This window comes from Psammomys obesus, unplaced genomic scaffold (genome assembly GCF_907164565.1).
Source record: "Psammomys obesus unplaced genomic scaffold, mPsaObe1.curated_primary_1811, whole genome shotgun sequence".
NCBI lineage: Eukaryota > Metazoa > Chordata > Mammalia > Rodentia > Muridae > Psammomys > Psammomys obesus.
In genome coordinates, this window is record NW_026590486.1 from 1,147,053 (window position 1) to 1,164,790 (window position 17,738).

Consider the following 17,738-nt stretch of genomic DNA (forward strand, 5'->3'; position numbering starts at 1 on the left):
ATCAATCTCTCAACTTGTTTTGGTTTTAGCTTATCTCAGTATTAGTCTTGGGCATTCTTTTACTCTAAAGAAAACTTTTACATTGTTGTTTTCTTCCAGGGATCATTGCAGGAGGTCATAGGTTGGGGGTTAATAGGATGGAAATACTATTCCAATGTGATTGGTCCAATCCAGTGTGAAGGCCTTGCCAGTCTGGGAGTAATTCAGGTTGCCTGTGCAGAAAAGCGTTTCTTGATCCTGTCTCGCAACGGCCGTGTGTACACACAGGCTTACAACAGTGACATGCTGGTAGGTAGAGTGCAGCGTGTCTGTGTGCCTCCCTCAGTGGTGGGGTCCCTGCTCAAAGATGCCTAATGGAATAGTGATTTCAGTCATTGATGTTTGTTCATTGTGTATTATTAGTCATGTTAAATTATCTTAGTTGTGATAATTAGAATCATCAGGGTTTTGAGTTATTTTTTGGGGGGTGTTTCTGGGGCAAGGTTTCTCTGAGTAGCCTTGGTTGTCCTGGTGTTACGTTGTAGACCAGGCTGGTCTTGAACTCACAGATATCTACCTGCCTCTGCCTCACAAGAGTGCTGGGATCACAGGGGTGTGCCACTGTGCCCAGCTGGGTTTTGAGTTGAAATGAAGAACTTCATTAAGTAATTCCCATTTTTAGTCATGATTGCTTTTTGTAAACCAGTTTTTCATGTGTAAGGCAGTTAACAAAAAAAGAATGGGGTCTGATGAGGATGGTGGTACACTGGGACATGCGTGCTCTCATGTAAGGAAAGTACTTGGGCTGTGTGTCTGTGTTATACCGTCTGCCTGTGCTAGGGTTTCCATACCAGCACTTGTCATTCCATGGATCACCTGAAGAATTCTTAATGTTCTAGGGGCTGGAAATGAGAACAGGTCAGAAGCCCTGATGATTCTTAGTCTGTCCATTTGAGTATGTTTCCTTAGAGAGACTATGAATGGGAGAGTCATCCTATTTTCATTGTTCTCTACTATGGCTGACTAATGTTCTTCTTGATTTAACCTTTCTAGGCTCCACAACTGGTGCAAGGTCTTGCCTCCAGAAACATTGTGAAAATTGCTGCCCATTCTGATGGTCATCACTACCTGGCTCTGGCTGCCACAGGGGAGGTGTACTCCTGGGGCTGTGGGGATGGCGGAAGGCTTGGCCATGGGGACACTGTGTATGTATTGCCATTTTAGAAACTGATATGCTGCCTGGTTGTCTGTATTTACAACAGACTGGAAAAGTCAGGGGTGGTTTCCATCTGTCTACTGCAGAGCTTATATAAGGAGAGAGATATAACATGTGTCTTTCTTTCATTCTCTCTTTTTCTCTCTCTTTCCTCTTGAGAGATGGTCTCACTGTGTATTTCTGGCTGCCCTGGAGCTCACCTGCCTCTGCTGGGATTAAAGGTGTGGACTATTATGTCTAGCAAGTGTTCATTCTTTTTTTCCCCTACAATTTATTTAATTTTATTTTATGTGCATTAGTGTGAAGGTGTCAGATCCCTTGGAATCGGCGTTACAGACAGTTGTGAGCTGCAATGTGGGTGCTGGGAATTGAACTTGGGTCCTTTGGAGGAGCAGACAGTGCTTTTAACCACTGAGCTATCTCTCCAGCCCTAAGTATTCATTCTTAATGACTGACTCCTTAGGAACTTTGCCACAAGTAGAGGGTGCTCTGTTTGCCAGCATTAGCAATGGCTACCAGTTGTACCCTTCATATTTTCTAAATACGAAACCTCCCATATATTGTACTGTTGTTCACTCTGTCTCCTGCCAATAGGAACCGTGATGCTGTTCTTATAAGCATAAAAATCGATCTTACCGTACTAGGTTGAAGCTTTTGGTTATGAAGGAATAGAAATAAAACAGAAAATGGATATTTTAAATGCTCAGGGTAAAAATTGAGAGATCTGCCAGTTTCCACAGAGTAATGGAACCATTTTATATTGTGCTGTTACATGTGGAGCCTGGTGGGAAGATCTGGGCACTAGGTAGATGTGCTATTTCTGGGGCAAGCTTACTTCATGAGATCAGAGAAGGCCGGTCAAGTGAGAAACATCTCAACTCTGACTCTCTATGAGGTAGTAGAGAAGGGACTGGAAGGTGGAGGTCTGTTTATACCATGAGGGTGGAGATGGAAACATCACTACTTAGAATATTCTCTTGGAAGAATCTCAGTCCGTAACAAAAGTAGTGATATGTATGGTACATTATTTTATAGTTCAGAAATACCCCTAAACCTTCAATGTAAAAAATGGAGAAAAATGAGCTAAAACTTGTGAAAAAGAAAGGATTTTGGAATGGTTGTTTTTCTCAGACTGGAGGTTGGGATTGGCATGGGACTCCAAAGGCACCAGCGTACAGGACAACAGGCAATAGGGTGGATTCAGTTTATTTCCTTTGCAGTGTTTATAATACACCTATAAGGTAATATAGTAAATTAGTGATATAGTAAATACAAATATAAATAAATATAAATATTTATTGGGGAAGTTAGGATTAGCAGAGACCATTCAAATGAATAACCTTCCTTGCTCTAGGAGTTCAGGGAAGGAAAAAGATCAGTGCAAAAGTCAGGAATTGGAGAAAAACTTTTGTAGGAATTCAAACTTAAGGTGAACAGAAAGGAAGGGTTGTGCCAGCAGTAACTGGCTTTGCTCTACTGTGCACATTCTTGTCTGCAGTCACAAAGTGAGCCAAACATGTCTTTGAAAATGCTATTTATCATAGATGCATAATTCAGATTATAAGCATGGAAGGTTTGCTAATTGGATTTTCCCTCAATTATGAAGATTGCTATCTTTATCTTATTTCGTCAGACTTTTAATGTGTAAACTCTAAGACTCCAGTATGCTTTTTAGTGTGCTTTGCCCCCTTCTGTCTGTGTTTCTCTCTTCCTTCCCATCTCTCCCCCCCACATACACATCAGATTTAGTATTGGGTAGGTTTTGGCAAATTCATGCCATCAGAATCAAGAGAGAATGTGTTACCATTGCTCCCAGGCTTGTCTTTGTATTCTTTGTTGTTATTCGATTTCCCCCTCTAGCTCCTGCCAGCCTTTGTCTTGACCTCTGTTCATATTATTTTGCCATTTCTAGAACTGGTTATAGTCAATTATATAGGAATTTATTTCTGACTTTCACTAAATATTTTGCAGAATAGCCATGTTGTAGGGTGTGTTAGCAGTTCATTAGTTTGTTGCTGACTGACTGTGCTTGGGGACAGTAGAGATGCTTCATTGTATAAGTCTTTAATAGATACTCTTCTTGGATTCAATTTAGCCACGGTGATGTTTGGTGTTTGAGATAGAAAGGCAAAAAGTCTTGTATTACCTATTTGCTTTTGTAACTCTGAAATGCCTAAGATGTTGTTTGTTGCCTTCCTTCCACAGGCCTCTGGAAGAGCCCAAAGTGATTTCGGCTTTCTCAGGAAAGCAGGCTGGGAAGCATGTGGTGCACATAGCATGTGGGAGCACATACAGTGCAGCCATCACTGCTGAGGGGGAGCTGTACACCTGGGGCCGTGGAAACTACGGCCGCTTGGGCCATGGTATGTCTGCTGTACATGAGTTTAGTCATGGGGTAGGAGGAGGTTGCTTCTTCTGAGAGGCATTGAGAATGACAGTTGTATCTGTTTCAAGGCTCCAGTGAAGATGAGGCCATTCCAATGCTGGTGGCTGGACTTAAAGGACTAAAGGTCATCGATGTTGCGTGTGGGAGTGGGGATGCTCAAACCCTGGCAGTGACTGAGAATGGTATGTAGAGTTTGTTCTTCCCTGGGCAGTGTCTTTGGTACACTGTGGCTGTTGCCTGGATGAGTGACTTTTGGAGTTGTATGAGCCTCATACAACTGCTGCCCTCCCTGCCATCTTCCTTTAGGTTGGTGAGCGTATTGGTTACCTTTTTGTTGCTGTGATCAAACACCATAACCAAGGCAACTTGTAGGAGGAAGAGTTTCTTTTGAGTAATGTTTCCAGAGGATTTAAGTCCATCCTGGCTGGAAGGCATAGCAGGAGGCAGGCAGGGCAGCTGGATGAGGAGCCTGAAAGATCACATCTTAAACTCAAGCACAGAGCAGGAAGTGGGTGAAGCTATTTACTCTCAAACCCTGCCCAGGGACAGGCTTCCTCCAGTAGTCTATTCCTAAGCCTCCCCAAGACAGTGACAACAGCTGGAAACCAAGTGTTCAAATGCCCAAGATTGTGGGGGACATTTCTCACTCAAATTACCACAGTGAGGGTCTCAGTGGCTTCAGTGAAGAACCCCAGAAATTTCCTAGGATTTGGGTTCTTGAAAGCAGATGGCTGTCTGTGGGCTACCATCTTTCTGGTGGTTATTTTATTTTATTTTTTTTGGCTAAAAAATATAGCTAAGTAGATAATTGACATTCTGAATTGTCTACTTTTAATATATCCAGCATTTAACTTTGGTTGCCTCATTACAGCCAATCTTTCATAGTCATTGTATACTTTATAATCTGATGTGAAATGGCTTGCTTTTTAATTTCAGCTTTCTCTTTGTATTTGTTAGAGAGATTGCATACTTTTTTTTTTGTAGTATTGGGAATCTTGCATCCAATATCTAAGTACTCTACTGTTTTTTTTTTTTTTATTTTTTTTTAGTACTCTACTGTTGAAATCTCTTCCTTACTAGCTGTAGTTATATATTTAGTTATATAATTTTGTTTATTAGTGAGACAGTATCTTGTGAAGTAGCATTTATTGTCCGTGAACTCATTTTTCTTTTGGCTTGGACTACATAGTGCTGGGATTACAGGTGCTTGTCACCATGCCTAGTCCGTCCTTCCTTCCTTCCTTCCTTCCTTCCTTCCTTCCTTCCTTCCTTCCTTCCTTCCTTCCTTCCTTCCTTCTTTCCTTCCTTCCTTCCTCCCACTCTTTCTTTCCTTTCTCTCTTTCTCTCTCTCTCTGTGTGTGTTTCTTATGTAGTGATTCAAGTTTGATGGGCAGAAATGCATCCATTTTGTACAATACATTTCTCTCTCTGCATTATGTTGGTCTTACATCTGTACCTTGTAAGTCCTTGTATTAACTGGGCAATTTCTTAGTCTGTTTTCTTCCACAGAGTTTGAATGGCATGTTGAGAATGTCTTTAGTGTAAGATAAAATCTTTTCAGCACTGCCGTATCTATGTAGAGCCCACGGTTGATAGAATGTACATTTTTAGGATCATTGTGTTTGTGCTGCTTTTTGAGGCCAGAGAGAGTAGTCACCCAAAAAGCCCCTTCATTATTTTTAAATGTCCACTATTGAATGAGTCATAGTTTGTAAAACTATTAACTAAGGTGGTATGGTTTTGTATTGTTTCGTTTTGTGACAGAGCTTTGCTAATTTGTCCAGTGGGCCTTGAGCTTGTGAGATCCTGTCTTCCTCAGCTTCCTGAGTAGCTGGGATGACAGCAAAGGAGTTAAAATTCCTGGCTATGTCATGCAAGTTTTGCTTGGGTTTTGTCCTTGATATTCTGTAACTGGATTTAGTTACTTTATGGGTTCTTCTTTCTTCCACTCTTTTTCTTCTTCTTCCCTTGTAACCCCCTAACAGATGTGAGAGACGAAAGGATTGAGAGGAAAGGGGGCAACAGTCTTGTTGGACTACTACTGATTAGGGGCTTCATGCTCCTTGGGGCAAGTTTATCTTCTTTTATTAGGATACAGGATACCTATTTTTTTTCTTCTTCTTCTTCTCCTCCTCCTCCTCCTCTTTCTTCTTCTCCTTCATTCTTTCATCTTCCTTCTCCTCCCTCTTCCTTCTTTTTCCTTCTTCCTCCTCCATCTTCTTTTCTTTTGTACACACAACTTCATAACAAAACACATCCAAGAGCAACCAATAACCACCCAACTGCCTACCTATCAGACCTCTAGCATTTATATACCTTCTGAAAAGTCCCCAGAATACAAATGCCACACAGTTGCAGATATTATCTGCAGCTGGCAAAACCATGCTTTGCTAGAACATGAGGCAAATCATAGATTGCTGCTGCAAAGCAGCCCTCTAATCCTATACCTGGGATTAAAACAAAAAAAAAAAAAAAACCATATTCTTATAATATTTCTGTGTTTTTTTAAAGAAACCAAAATTCCAGAATTCTCACTACAGTATTCTTTGTAAAATTGCTATTAGGAAACATCATGATGATGTTTGTGGCTGTGAATAGGGTTAGAAATATCGCTCACCTTACACTTGTGCAACTCTAACAGAGAAGCATTCTTGCTGCATGATTGTGTTCTGAGGTGACTGGTGTAGTAGAAGCATTCTGCCTGCCCAGTGCAGTCTGGTCTTGGGTGATAGGCTTGCTGAAAACATTGGTTCATGTGTAAACAGTAAACTATTATGCATATATTCTGAGATATGTGTGCACACTAAGTTTTTTTTTTCACTGAACTGCTAATATTGTATTATTTACAGGGATTAGCCTAGCATGACAACTAGCATTGTATTGGAATGCTTCCATATTGTGTGGTTTCCAGCTGTTTTCCAGTGACAGTCGAATAGTTGGGTCATTATTACAGCCTATATCATCCACAAAGGCTAAGTAAAAATACCATATTTAAGAAAAAGTTCATTGATCTTTGGTTTGGACAGTTGAAAGTAGAATGAGAATAGAATTATTTATAAGCAGCTTGTGGTTTTCATTCTGATTTTTTCTAGACTTCCTCTTATACTTTCACTAGTGTGTAACTGAGCGTTTTTTTTTCTCTCCCAATTTACTTATGCTAAAGTTTTGCAAGTTACTCAGCTCAGTTTTAAAGACCACTTTTGTAATTGTACTATATCCTTTTATGACATATTTAATTAAATTACACTGCATTGATACATGACATTGGGAAGCACCATAGTGTGGTGGGGACAGCAGTGTGCAGACAGACTTCAGAGTGGCCAGCAAACTGCAGCATTGCTACATACCTCAGTGCATATGTCTTCTGGAGCAGTGTAATTTTATTCTGTGTTTAGTCCCCAGAAATAAGAATCAGAACTTTGTTTTCCATTTAATCAAAATAAAAGGAAAGCCCAGCTTTTACTTTTAAAATAAGATTTATTTTTATTGTGTGAGTATCAATGCTTTTCCTGTAAGTATGAATGTGCATTGTGTGCGTCTGTGGTGCCTGAAGAAGGCAGAAGAGAGGTGCCAGTCCTCTAGAACTGGAATTAAGAATGGCTGTGAGTGCAGAATGGAAAACTGAATCCTCTCAAGAACATTAAGTATTCTAAACTACTGTGCCATATCTCTAGCTCTTGTTTTCAATTGCTAATATATCAACCTGCAATATAAGTGAGATTACATTTAGTCAATAACCTGTGTAGTATTAACTATATTTAGGTAAGATTGATTTTTCTGTTTTATGGATTATATCATTTTCAGTCATTTAAAACTTCTATTGAGATGTGCAATGATTTTTACTTACATGTGTTTGCTGTTTGTATTTTCTAGGCCAAGTGTGGTCTTGGGGAGATGGAGACTATGGGAAGTTGGGTAGAGGTGGAAGTGATGGCTGCAAAACCCCAAAACTGATAGAAAAACTTCAAGATTTAGATGTCATCAAAGTTCGCTGTGGAAGTCAGTTTTCTATTGCTTTGACAAAAGATGGCCAAGTTTATTCATGGGGAAAAGGTGACAATCAGAGGCTTGGACATGGAACAGAAGAACATGTCCGTTATCCCAAGCTCTTGGAAGGTTTGCAAGGTGATTACAGGAGTAAAATTAAGTCCTTATGGATCTGTTCTTTAGAAATCTTCAGATTTATTTTCTTAGTTTATATCCAGTGAATGGAATGTCATTAGAAACTTACTAACGCATTGATAGCTATCACTAATGGAAAGTGGTTTATCTATTTTAAATAATGGCCTAAAATTATTTTCATCAAATTTACCTTTTATTTACTCTGAGACTTGTGTTGTGGGGTCCCAGTGGGAAGTAGGCTTGAATCCTCCCAAGTTTGTCTGAGATGACCTTGTCCTTTGGTGGTAAGGCATACATGCTTAGTTTACAGAACTGTCCAATGTGCATTGGAGATTGGGGGGGAAAGGGAAGTCAAGAGTGTGGGTATGAGTGCAGGGTCCTCTGTAGTGTCCTGCTCACTGTAGCAGAGTGTGGACCATCTCTGAGAGATCCCCACATTGCCTCAGGCACTCTTACTAGGAATGGCATGTTTGGGGATGGAGCCATTACAACCATGGACGTTATAAAGGGAAAACTCTGCTTTTTCCCCCCATAATGTTTGGTCTAGTGGGATTGTAGGTTGTCTCCATTTTACCCTAAGGGGGAGCTGGTGAAGTACAGATGAGTTGACAAGAAAGCAGAGTAGGGTAAGGTCAGTGAGTCAGGCAAGGTCAGTACATATATTGTCTGTTGGGCCCTTTGGTATTTTATTTAGTTCAGAGTGAGGCAGCCCCCCCCTTTTTTTTTCTAGACAGGGTTTCTCTGTCTAGCCCTGGTGGTCTTGGACTTGCTTTGTAGACTAAGTTGGCCTTGAACTCACAGCCATCTGCTTGCCTCTGCCTCCCTGAGTGCTGGGATCAAAGGCTTGCCCCACCAAGCCTCTCTGGTAGGCATCCTTCTTCTTCTTTTTTTTTTTTTTTTTGATATATATTTTTTATTAATTACAGTTTATTCACTTTGTATCCCCCCTGTAGCTCTCTCCCTACTCCCCTTCCAATCCCACCCTCCTCCCTTCTTCACCCATGTTCCTCCCCAAGTCCACTGATAGGGGAGGTCCTCCTCCCCTTCCTTCTAATCCTATTCTATCAGGTCTCATCAGAAGTGGCTGCATTGTCTTCCTCTGTGGCAGCCTTCTTCTTAAGGACTAGCTTATTAATTATTAAGGGAGTAGGCCTGTTGTGCTCCCATGAAAGTTTATTCACAAATACAGGATTTGGCTTGCATTTTGTTTCAAGGACTAGTTTAGTGGATCTTTGCATTAATTCATTTTTTATTTTCTTTTTTTTTTCTTTATTGAGAGGGTTTGGAAATGGGACTTTTAAGTGAGGCGTGTCGATTCTTGGTTCATCAGCTCTGTTTTATAGTATGTTAATGCCTTGGTCACTGGGAGTCTTCTTTGCTCATCAGCTGTTTTGTTCATAGTGTTAAATCATAGTTGACAAAGCATGGCATGTATTTTGATAGCATAGTCAAATCAAATAAATTAAAGGTACGTGTTATTTTTCAGAAATTAATATTGAATGCTTTCTGTTCTTCTGTAGCTCTGAGCTGATGTCCTTGGAACTACAGCCATAGGTTTAATGGTGAAACTGGTCCCATCTTTTCTCTAGGGAAGAAGGTGATTGATGTGGCTGCCGGCTCCACCCACTGCCTTGCTCTGACAGAAGACAGTGAGGTACACAGTTGGGGGAGCAATGATCAGTGCCAGCACTTTGACACTTTGCGTGTGACCAAGCCAGAACCTACTGCACTGCCGGGACTGGACACCAAACATATTGTTGGAATTGCCTGTGGGCCTGCCCAGGTACTGACTACATAGTTAGGTTTGGTGTTTTCTCCAATTTCATTTTCCAGATGTTTACTGCTAGTGTGTAGAAATACCAATTTTTATGTGTTGAGCTTTTATCTTGCAGTTGTTTCAAACCACGTTACTTCATGTAGTTCTTTTAGCGTTTTCTATTACATTGTAGAGACAGCATGTTCTCCCTCTCTTCTATCTATCTTCCGCCCACCCTCTAACTCTAGCTCTTCACTGTTGGCTGTGGGTTGCTTCTTTTTTCTTGGGAGGGGGGAAGTACTCTAAATGGATGCTAAAATTCATTCAAAAATATTTTTCTTTAGATTATGTAGGTTTTTTTTTTTTTTAAATACTGGTTTTCAAATACTGACTAATATAGTCGTGGTGTTTATCCTTTTGATGCTTATAGGTTTTACTTGTGCTGATATTATTTGTGTGTGTGTGTGTGTGTACATTGTAGGGTTATTGGCATGTGGTTTTCTTTGTGCTGTTTTCTTACTTGACTTCTATCAGGGTAAAGCTGGCTGCATGAAAAGAATTGTGGCACTTTCCCTTGTGCTTTTTTTTCTTTTTCTTTTTCTTTCCTTTCTTCCTTTCTCTTTCTTTTCTTCCATCCTTCCTTCCTTCCTTCCTTCCTTCCTTCCTTCCTTCCTTCCTTCCTTCCTTCCTTCCTTCCTTCCTTTCTTTCTCCCTCTCTTTCTTCTCTTTCTTTCTCTATTTCTTTCTCTCTTTTTTCTCTTTTTCTTTCTTCTCTTTCTCTCTTTCTCTTTCTTTCTTTTCTCTCTCTCTTTCTTTCTTTTTTCTCTTTTTCTTTCTTTCTCTCTTTCTTTCTTTCTCTCTCTCTTCTCTTTCTTTCTCTCTTTTTTCTCTTTTTCTTTCTTCTCTTTCTCTCTTTCTTTCTCTCTCTCTTTCTTTCTCTCTCTTTCTCTCTTTCTTTCTTTCTTTCTTTCTCTCTCTTTCTTTTTTTCTCTTTCTTTCTTTCTCTCTTTTTCTCTTTCTTTCTCTCTCTTTCTCTTTCTTTTCTTTCTTCTTCTTCTTTTTTTTTTAAGACAGTATTTCTCTATGTAGTCTTGATTCTCCTGGATTCAATTTGAGAATAGGCTTGTCTCAAACTCACAGATCTTCCTGGCTCTGCCTTCCAGGTTGCTGGGAATACAGGAGTGTGCCACCATGCCTGGCTCTCCTTGTGTTTTCTAAAAGAGATTATATATTGAGCTACTTCTTCTTTAAATGTTTGTGAATTCATCTGAACCTAGAAACAAAACTAGAAATACAATTTCACTAGGAATTCAATTTCTTTAGCAGATAAAGAGGCATTCATGGTTTCTATTTCATAGATAGGTTTTCCCTGTTAGTGGCCCTCAGTAATAGTTCCATTCTGTTATAGTTGTCCAATTAATGTATACTTTTTTTTTTTTTAAAGTATTCTCTGACTAACAGTTTGAGGTCATATGCTTCTTAGATACTAGTAATTAGTATATATATATTTTGTTTCAGTTTTTCTTTCCTTAAAGGTTTAATTTTGATGACCTTTTAAAATAATTATTTGTAGTTAATTTTTTGCTCCTTATTTTTGTTAACTATGTTGCTTTTCCCTCTTTTATAAAGTGTCTTTCAATTCATCTTGCTTTAGGCTTACTTGTAAGTTATTTAAAGTGGAATCCTGGATCATTGGGTTTAGCCCTTTTTTTGTCTCCAAGTATTTGATGCTATAGATTTTCCTCTCAGTAAACTACTTCTAGGTGAACTGTTCTGTAACTGTTAGTTAGATACGTTATACTGATGGTGTATTTCAGTCTCATTCTTAGGAGGGTTGTGTATCTACACCTCATATGCTTTCTACTTAGAGCTGTGGAACCACTGTAAGTGGCTTGATTATTTACTCCCATCCATTCATATAGATTAGTAATTTTGTGAGAGAAAACAGTTTGGAAAAAGCTTTTTAGTTTTTTAGGTGTGGAAATGAGGTGGGATGGTGAAACAGGAAAGAAAATTGTAGATAGTATGTAAGCTAGACAGCCATGAATTTGGAGATGTAGAGGGATGAGTAAGTCTAACTTTGGGCATTTTCATGATATGGAGTGGTTAAGTCTCTCCAGTGAAACAGACCATAGGTTAATTTATAGGTTTCATGTTAGGGTTCCTTTTTTTTTTTTCTTGCACAGAGCTTTGCATGGTCATCTTGTTCTGAGTGGTCCATTGGCCTTCGTGTCCCTTTTGTGGTGGACATCTGCTCAATGACTTTTGAGCAGCTGGATCTCCTCCTGCGTCAAGTAAGTGAGGGAATGGATGGCACTGCCGACTGGCCCCCACCACAAGAGAAAGAATGCATGGCTGTGGCCACACTGAATCTTCTCCGACTTCAGGTATTAACTCTTTGTGGTTCCTGCCCCTTTATAGGTGCCTCTGGAATTCATGAGTATATTTGTGGGTACTGAATGTGAGTGTTAGCCTGTTAGATGAACTGGTAATGAAACATTAAAAGTACTTTAAAATAAGACTGTGATGGAGTAATGTGTATAAGGTTTTAAATACTTGATCTTGTTTGTTTTTCCTCAATGTCACTCATTGCATATAGGTCAGAGTATATACAGATTCAGTCATTTCTGCCATAATCATCTTCCTTACAGTCATCTGGGGAGAGTATGGATGGAGAAATGCCTGTGAGATAGTAAAGAGAGGTAAAGTCCAGTTGAGAGACCAGCTCTAGCTGGACTGTCTTTTGGACTGTGAAAGCTGTATTCAGTAAGCTTGCCTATCAACATCTCACTTCCTCACAGTGAAGAATGGCTATGAAGATCACCCAGCCTTTCTCCTAGTCTCCCTTTCTTAGACCTGTAGTAGGATCTTAAGCTGCCTTTCTCTCACTTAGATCCAAGGTATACTGTTACCTTGTTTGCCTCTGAAAGAGAACATTTCTAATTATAATTGTAGGCTACAGACTTATTTTGAAAATATTTTATTTTTTAAATTATGTGTGTATATATATCTCTGTGTGGTTCTGTGCATGTGAGTGCTAACTTTAGGAAATGGTCTGATTTTATGGATTATAAAACAGTAACAAAAGTACTGTAGGGTTGGTGAAATAGTGTAATTTTTTTTTTTTTTATTTTTCTCTAATAGAATGTTTAAAGATGCCACACTCAAAATGTAGTCTTTTGTTTTTCCCAGTAGCCAGTTGATAATGTACCCAGTCTTCCGGGTTTAGCTCATTTCTTCATAAAGGTTTTCTTTTTTTCCCTTCAGGGCATGTGAGATGTAAAGTCTGAAAAAAAGTTTATTTTAGCTTTTCAAGATATCATTAAGGTTCAGCTTTTTAAGTTAAAGGGGGTTACACCCTGAATTCTGGGAACGAACCTATGGTATCATATATGCTGAGCAAGTGCTTTACCACTCAGCTGTACCCTGGTTCCAGGTCATCTCCTTTTTTTATTAGCACTTTGAAAAAGTTTTACTGAAAATAGGCCTTCTGTGGTTGATGGTATACTTGATGCTTTGGAGCTAATCTGCCTTTCTCCTAGCCTTTCATATGTTCTGTCTAGGTGACGCTTTTCTAGATGGAACTTGAGGTTATGGATGGTACTTAGTCCGATATTTCATGTTTTCATTAAATTTGAAATTGCTCTCTACTTTTAATCTACGTCTCCCTAGCGGATGTTTAACAAATATGTTGGGCTTTTTTTTTTTTTTTTTATTGTCTTACCTGTCATGACTTCTTTGATAGTTTTAAATCTTTGTCTTTTTCTGCTATTCATCTCTTAATCTTTTTTGCTCTAAGTGGTTTACTCAGTTCTTTTCTTCAACTGAAAGATTGTTCCTTTAGCTCAACAGACCCTGACTGAATTGCTTATTTATTTAACAATTTATTTGGGGTAGTTTACAAGGTGCTGATTCAAGCACATTTCCCCAGCACCAGCTGGAGCCTCTGTGTATGCAAGAGGACTGGACATATGCACAAGGAATACAAGGGAGCTTACCTGGCCCTGTGCACGTTAAGAGTTTTGTTTTTGTAACTATTTTCTATAGAATTTGGTCAGTTTTGAGGTCTTTGTTTTGGTCACAATATTTTTGTCTTCTGGCATCTAGATATTTTTTATTATTCTTCTGTGGTTTTTTGACATAGGGTTTCTCTGTGTAACCCTGGCTGTCCTAGAACTTGCTCTGTAGACAAGGCTTTCCCATAGAGATCTGCCTGCCTCTGCCTACTTACTGCTGGGATTAAAGGTGTGCACCACCACCTCTCTGCTTGCTCTTTACTTTTTTTAAGGTTTATTTTTATTACTTTTATTTATATGTATTTGTGTGTATGTCTGTATGAGTATATGTCTGTGGGTGCTCACATGGGTGGCCAGAAGAGAGCATCAGATTCCCTGGAATTGGAATTACAGGTCATTGTGAGCCTGCAGACATGGGTGCTGGAAATTAAACCGTGTCTTTTATAACTAAGGACTGTTAACTGATGAGCCATGGTTCCAGCCCCAACCTTGATTAAAAAATTTTAAATAACATTTACTTATTTGTTTGTTTATGTGTGTATGTATGTATGTATTTGTGTGGGTAGGTCAGAGGGTAACTTGTAGAAGTCAGTTCTCCTTCTACCATGTAGGTCCTAAGGTTGGAATTTAGGGCGTTAGGCTTGGTGGTAAGTGACTTTAATGGCTACTCAGTCTCACTGGCCTGCTGATCTTTGACTTTTAAGAACATTTACATATACTGGCATGCATTTTTATCTTTCCTTTTTGTTTGTTTGTTTGTTTGCCACCATCTCCAGAGACATAATTTACTTTGGCAAAGATTCTCCCTCATGTTAGCTTGTTGCAGGTAATGCCTTGTGGTTTCCCTTTGGTATAAGCTGTTACAGTGACCCTAGAAGACAGTTTTGTATTTGCTTCTGTTGTAGCTGGATCAGGTGCTCATTTTTAACCTCTGAAACCTGTGCTTGATGGACAGTAGGCTGCTGTCCTAAAGCTGCTCAAAGAATAGGCTGACTCCCTGGTTCCTCATGATTCTCTGTCCTGGAGGCTGCATGGGAATATGTGGCCTCTGTCACAGTAGGCTGGCAGACACTAGGGACAGCTCAGGCTTAGCACATTGTTGTAAGGACCTTGGGGGCCGCTCTTCTGTTCTTAGATGGCTGATCTAAAGCCCAAGTCTGGTCTCTGCCTTTTAAAACTGGAACCTTTGGCTCCTATTGTGTCTGTGTTCTTGTTTTGCCCAGAAGATTTTGCTGGTGTCCTGTTATTTGGCTATTTAGTTTTAAATTGCAGTTGGTTACAGACATTTTCCTGTTGGATGCAGATTGTTGTTACTTCTACATTATTTAGTCCTTTGTGCTGACTTTGCTCTCACAGTTGCATATTCAGTTCTGGTAATAAATTGTTTTTTTGTAGTGCTTTTCAATGAGAATTCCCAATGCTAGTGGTTAATTTTTTTAATATAGTTTTTAAATTTTTATATAAGGTTCAGTCTTTCTAATCTGAAAATCTAAAATTTAAAATGGTCCCAATTTTAAACTTTTTCAATGTTAACATGGTTCTGTAGGTGGAAAATTCAGTGTATGCCAACTACTTCATGTGAAAAGATATTTAAAATTATGTCCAGGCTACATGCATAAGGTTTGTATGAACCATAAATAAACTTTGTATGATACATGAGTCCCTTAAGGTACCTCATATATGTAAAAATATTCCAAAATTTGAAACACTGAAGCATTTTTGATAAAGGATACTTGACTTAAACTGAGAAGTTAATTTTGTTTACATAAATAATATTTCAAATTATGTTTTATTCAGTCTTTAGAGTTTGGAAAAATACATTTGCTTATGGATGTTCTAAATAATTTCTTTTTCCTTTTTATAGTTGCATGCTGCCATTAGTCACCAGGTTGACCCGGAATTCCTTGGTTTAGGTCTGGGCAGTGTGCTCCTGAACAGCCTGAAGCAGACTGTGGTGACCCTGGCCAGCAGTGCAGGTGTGCTGAGTACTGTGCAGTCAGCTGCCCAGGCTGTGCTGCAGAGTGGCTGGTCTGTGCTACTGCCCACAGCTGAGGAGCGTGCCAGGGCGCTCTCAGCACTCTTGCCCTGCACAGGTGAGCTTTTGTTAGGTGCAGAATTGGGTACAAATAGGAGTATGGGGATGGGGTGGCACTTACTAAAATTGGCAAAAGCAAACATCAAACCAAACAAAACAAACCCCCTCTTTTCAGTTTCAGGCAATGAAGTGAATATAAGTCCCGGTCGTCGATTCATGATTGATCTTTTAGTTGGCAGCTTGATGGCTGATGGAGGATTAGAGTCAGCATTAAATGCAGCAATTACTGCAGAAATCCAGGTATGGCTCTAGGAGTGCAGAGGAGCCGATGAGTGATTTTACTTAGTGTAGAGTTGAGATTGAAAACTGTGTACTTGTACATATGGAATCATGACCATAAACATTGAAGAACCCAAATGGAAACTTTTAGTTACATATAACATTTTAAATCTTAAACTCTTTGGTTTTACTAATTTAAAAGTGATGGAAGTAGTACTTGTGATAAAATGATCCTACCTTAAATGTCTACTAAAGTAAATTTGATACTTCCATCACAGACTAATTTCATCAACCTGAAATATCCTTATGTCCTTTGCATTCAGCTACTCCCCTCTGATTATATGCTTTGAATGTCATGAAAGTGAAATAGTAGGTCCTAGTACCTCTTCTCTTGCCTCAATTGATGGGTTTCGTATTCACCCACAACACTGTTTATATTTCTTTGTTTTTATGATTGAGAATTATTTAATGGTTTTTATTACAGAAAAGTACTCCATTGAATGATTCTAACACTGTTTATTTAGTCTTTTATGGAAGGATGCTTGCTTATTTTGGTTTTAAGTCTACTATGATCATTAGGATAATTGCATTCATCATTTTATTCAGGTGAGAAAGTGGGTGCTAATTTTTTGAGCAGGTATTTTTTTCCATGACATTTGTTGAGTCCTAGGATGCATGCGTATATACAGATTCCCAGAGGCCCTCAATGTTTCTCACATTTGAACCAGCTATGTGCAAGCTATGCAGATTTTTCCTGACCTTAACAACATACACTGTGTAGTCAGCAAATGCTCAGAATTTGTCAGAATTGTAGCAAAGATTTCATTATCTTGGGGCCCAATTGATGACTTAGCAGTAAGAGTACTGGTTGCTGCTCTTCCAGAGGACCTTGATTTGATTCCCAGCACCCACATGATAGCTTACAGTGTCTAATTCAAGTTCTAGGGCATCTGATGCCTCCACCAGCACTAGGTACATATGTTGTCCAGACATAAGAAGTGGGGTTTGTGACAGGCCATGCCAACAGGTTGTGAGCTGTGTGTATCAGCATCTGAGGCTAGGACTGTGGTGGTGCCTTTGAGGTCAGTGCTCACCAGTTTGTTTTATGAATTTCAGGATATAGAAGCAAAAAAAGAAGCACAGAAGGAAAAAGAAATTGATGAACAAGAAGCCAATGCCTCAACATTTCATAGAAGTAGGACTCCTCTTGATAAAGACTTAATTAATACTGGGATCTATGAATCGTCTGGCAAACAGTGTTTGCCTCTAGTTCAACTCATACAGCAACTTCTTAGGTAAATAGTATTAGCTGTGTTACATTTTAGTAAGCAAGTACTGTTTTAAATATTAATTTAGTGAAATCTAGCCCTAAAGCTTCAAAAATGGGTCTAGTTGTTGGAGACTTACTCCAAAGATTACCTAGGGTAGACTTTTAGAGCGAAGAAAAGATTCTTAAGCATGGGTAAGAAGAGAGGCTATGAAGAGGTTTGTAATACTTTACAATTGGAATATCAGGAAATAGAAAAATATTCTTATGCCCATTAGTAAGCAGGGGAATGCAAATTTTAACAATCATGGCAAGGTTACTTTAATATTTTTTACTTCATGTACATTATGTACACGTTATCTGCCTGCATGTATGTCTGTGTTAGGGTGTCAGATCCCCTATAACTGGAATTACAGACAGTTGTGAACTTCCATGTGGGTGCCGGGAAATGAACCCAGGTCCTTTGGAAGAGCAGTCCGTGTTCTTAACTGCTGAGCCATCTCTGTAGCCCTGGCAAGGTTACTTTTTAAAACTTCATAGTATTTAGCCAAGAAAAGAACTAAGTCTCGAAAGTCAAAACAAAAAGATAAAACCAAAAGCCTCACTGTACCATTGCATGATATTATATATTAAAGTTTTATATATATATATATATATATATATATATATATATATATATATA

At 39.0% G+C, this 17,738-nt stretch overlaps 1 protein-coding gene across 2 annotated transcripts in view; it reads left to right on the plus strand.

Annotated features, from left to right (window-relative positions):
- Positions 1 to 17,738, plus strand: part of Herc2 (HECT and RLD domain containing E3 ubiquitin protein ligase 2) — a 184,166-nt gene that overhangs the window by 42,752 nt on the left and 123,676 nt on the right. For both annotated transcript variants that reach the window (XM_055607517.1, XM_055607518.1), the window contains exons 11-20: positions 100 to 288; positions 1,033 to 1,184; positions 3,401 to 3,558; positions 3,650 to 3,763; positions 7,455 to 7,706; positions 9,293 to 9,486; positions 11,646 to 11,846; positions 15,340 to 15,568; positions 15,686 to 15,810; positions 16,906 to 17,084. In XM_055607517.1, the coding sequence (XP_055463492.1) occupies positions 100 to 288; positions 1,033 to 1,184; positions 3,401 to 3,558; positions 3,650 to 3,763; positions 7,455 to 7,706; positions 9,293 to 9,486; positions 11,646 to 11,846; positions 15,340 to 15,568; positions 15,686 to 15,810; positions 16,906 to 17,084 (1,793 nt within the window). The remainder of the gene's footprint in view (positions 1 to 99; positions 289 to 1,032; positions 1,185 to 3,400; positions 3,559 to 3,649; positions 3,764 to 7,454; positions 7,707 to 9,292; positions 9,487 to 11,645; positions 11,847 to 15,339; positions 15,569 to 15,685; positions 15,811 to 16,905; positions 17,085 to 17,738) is intronic.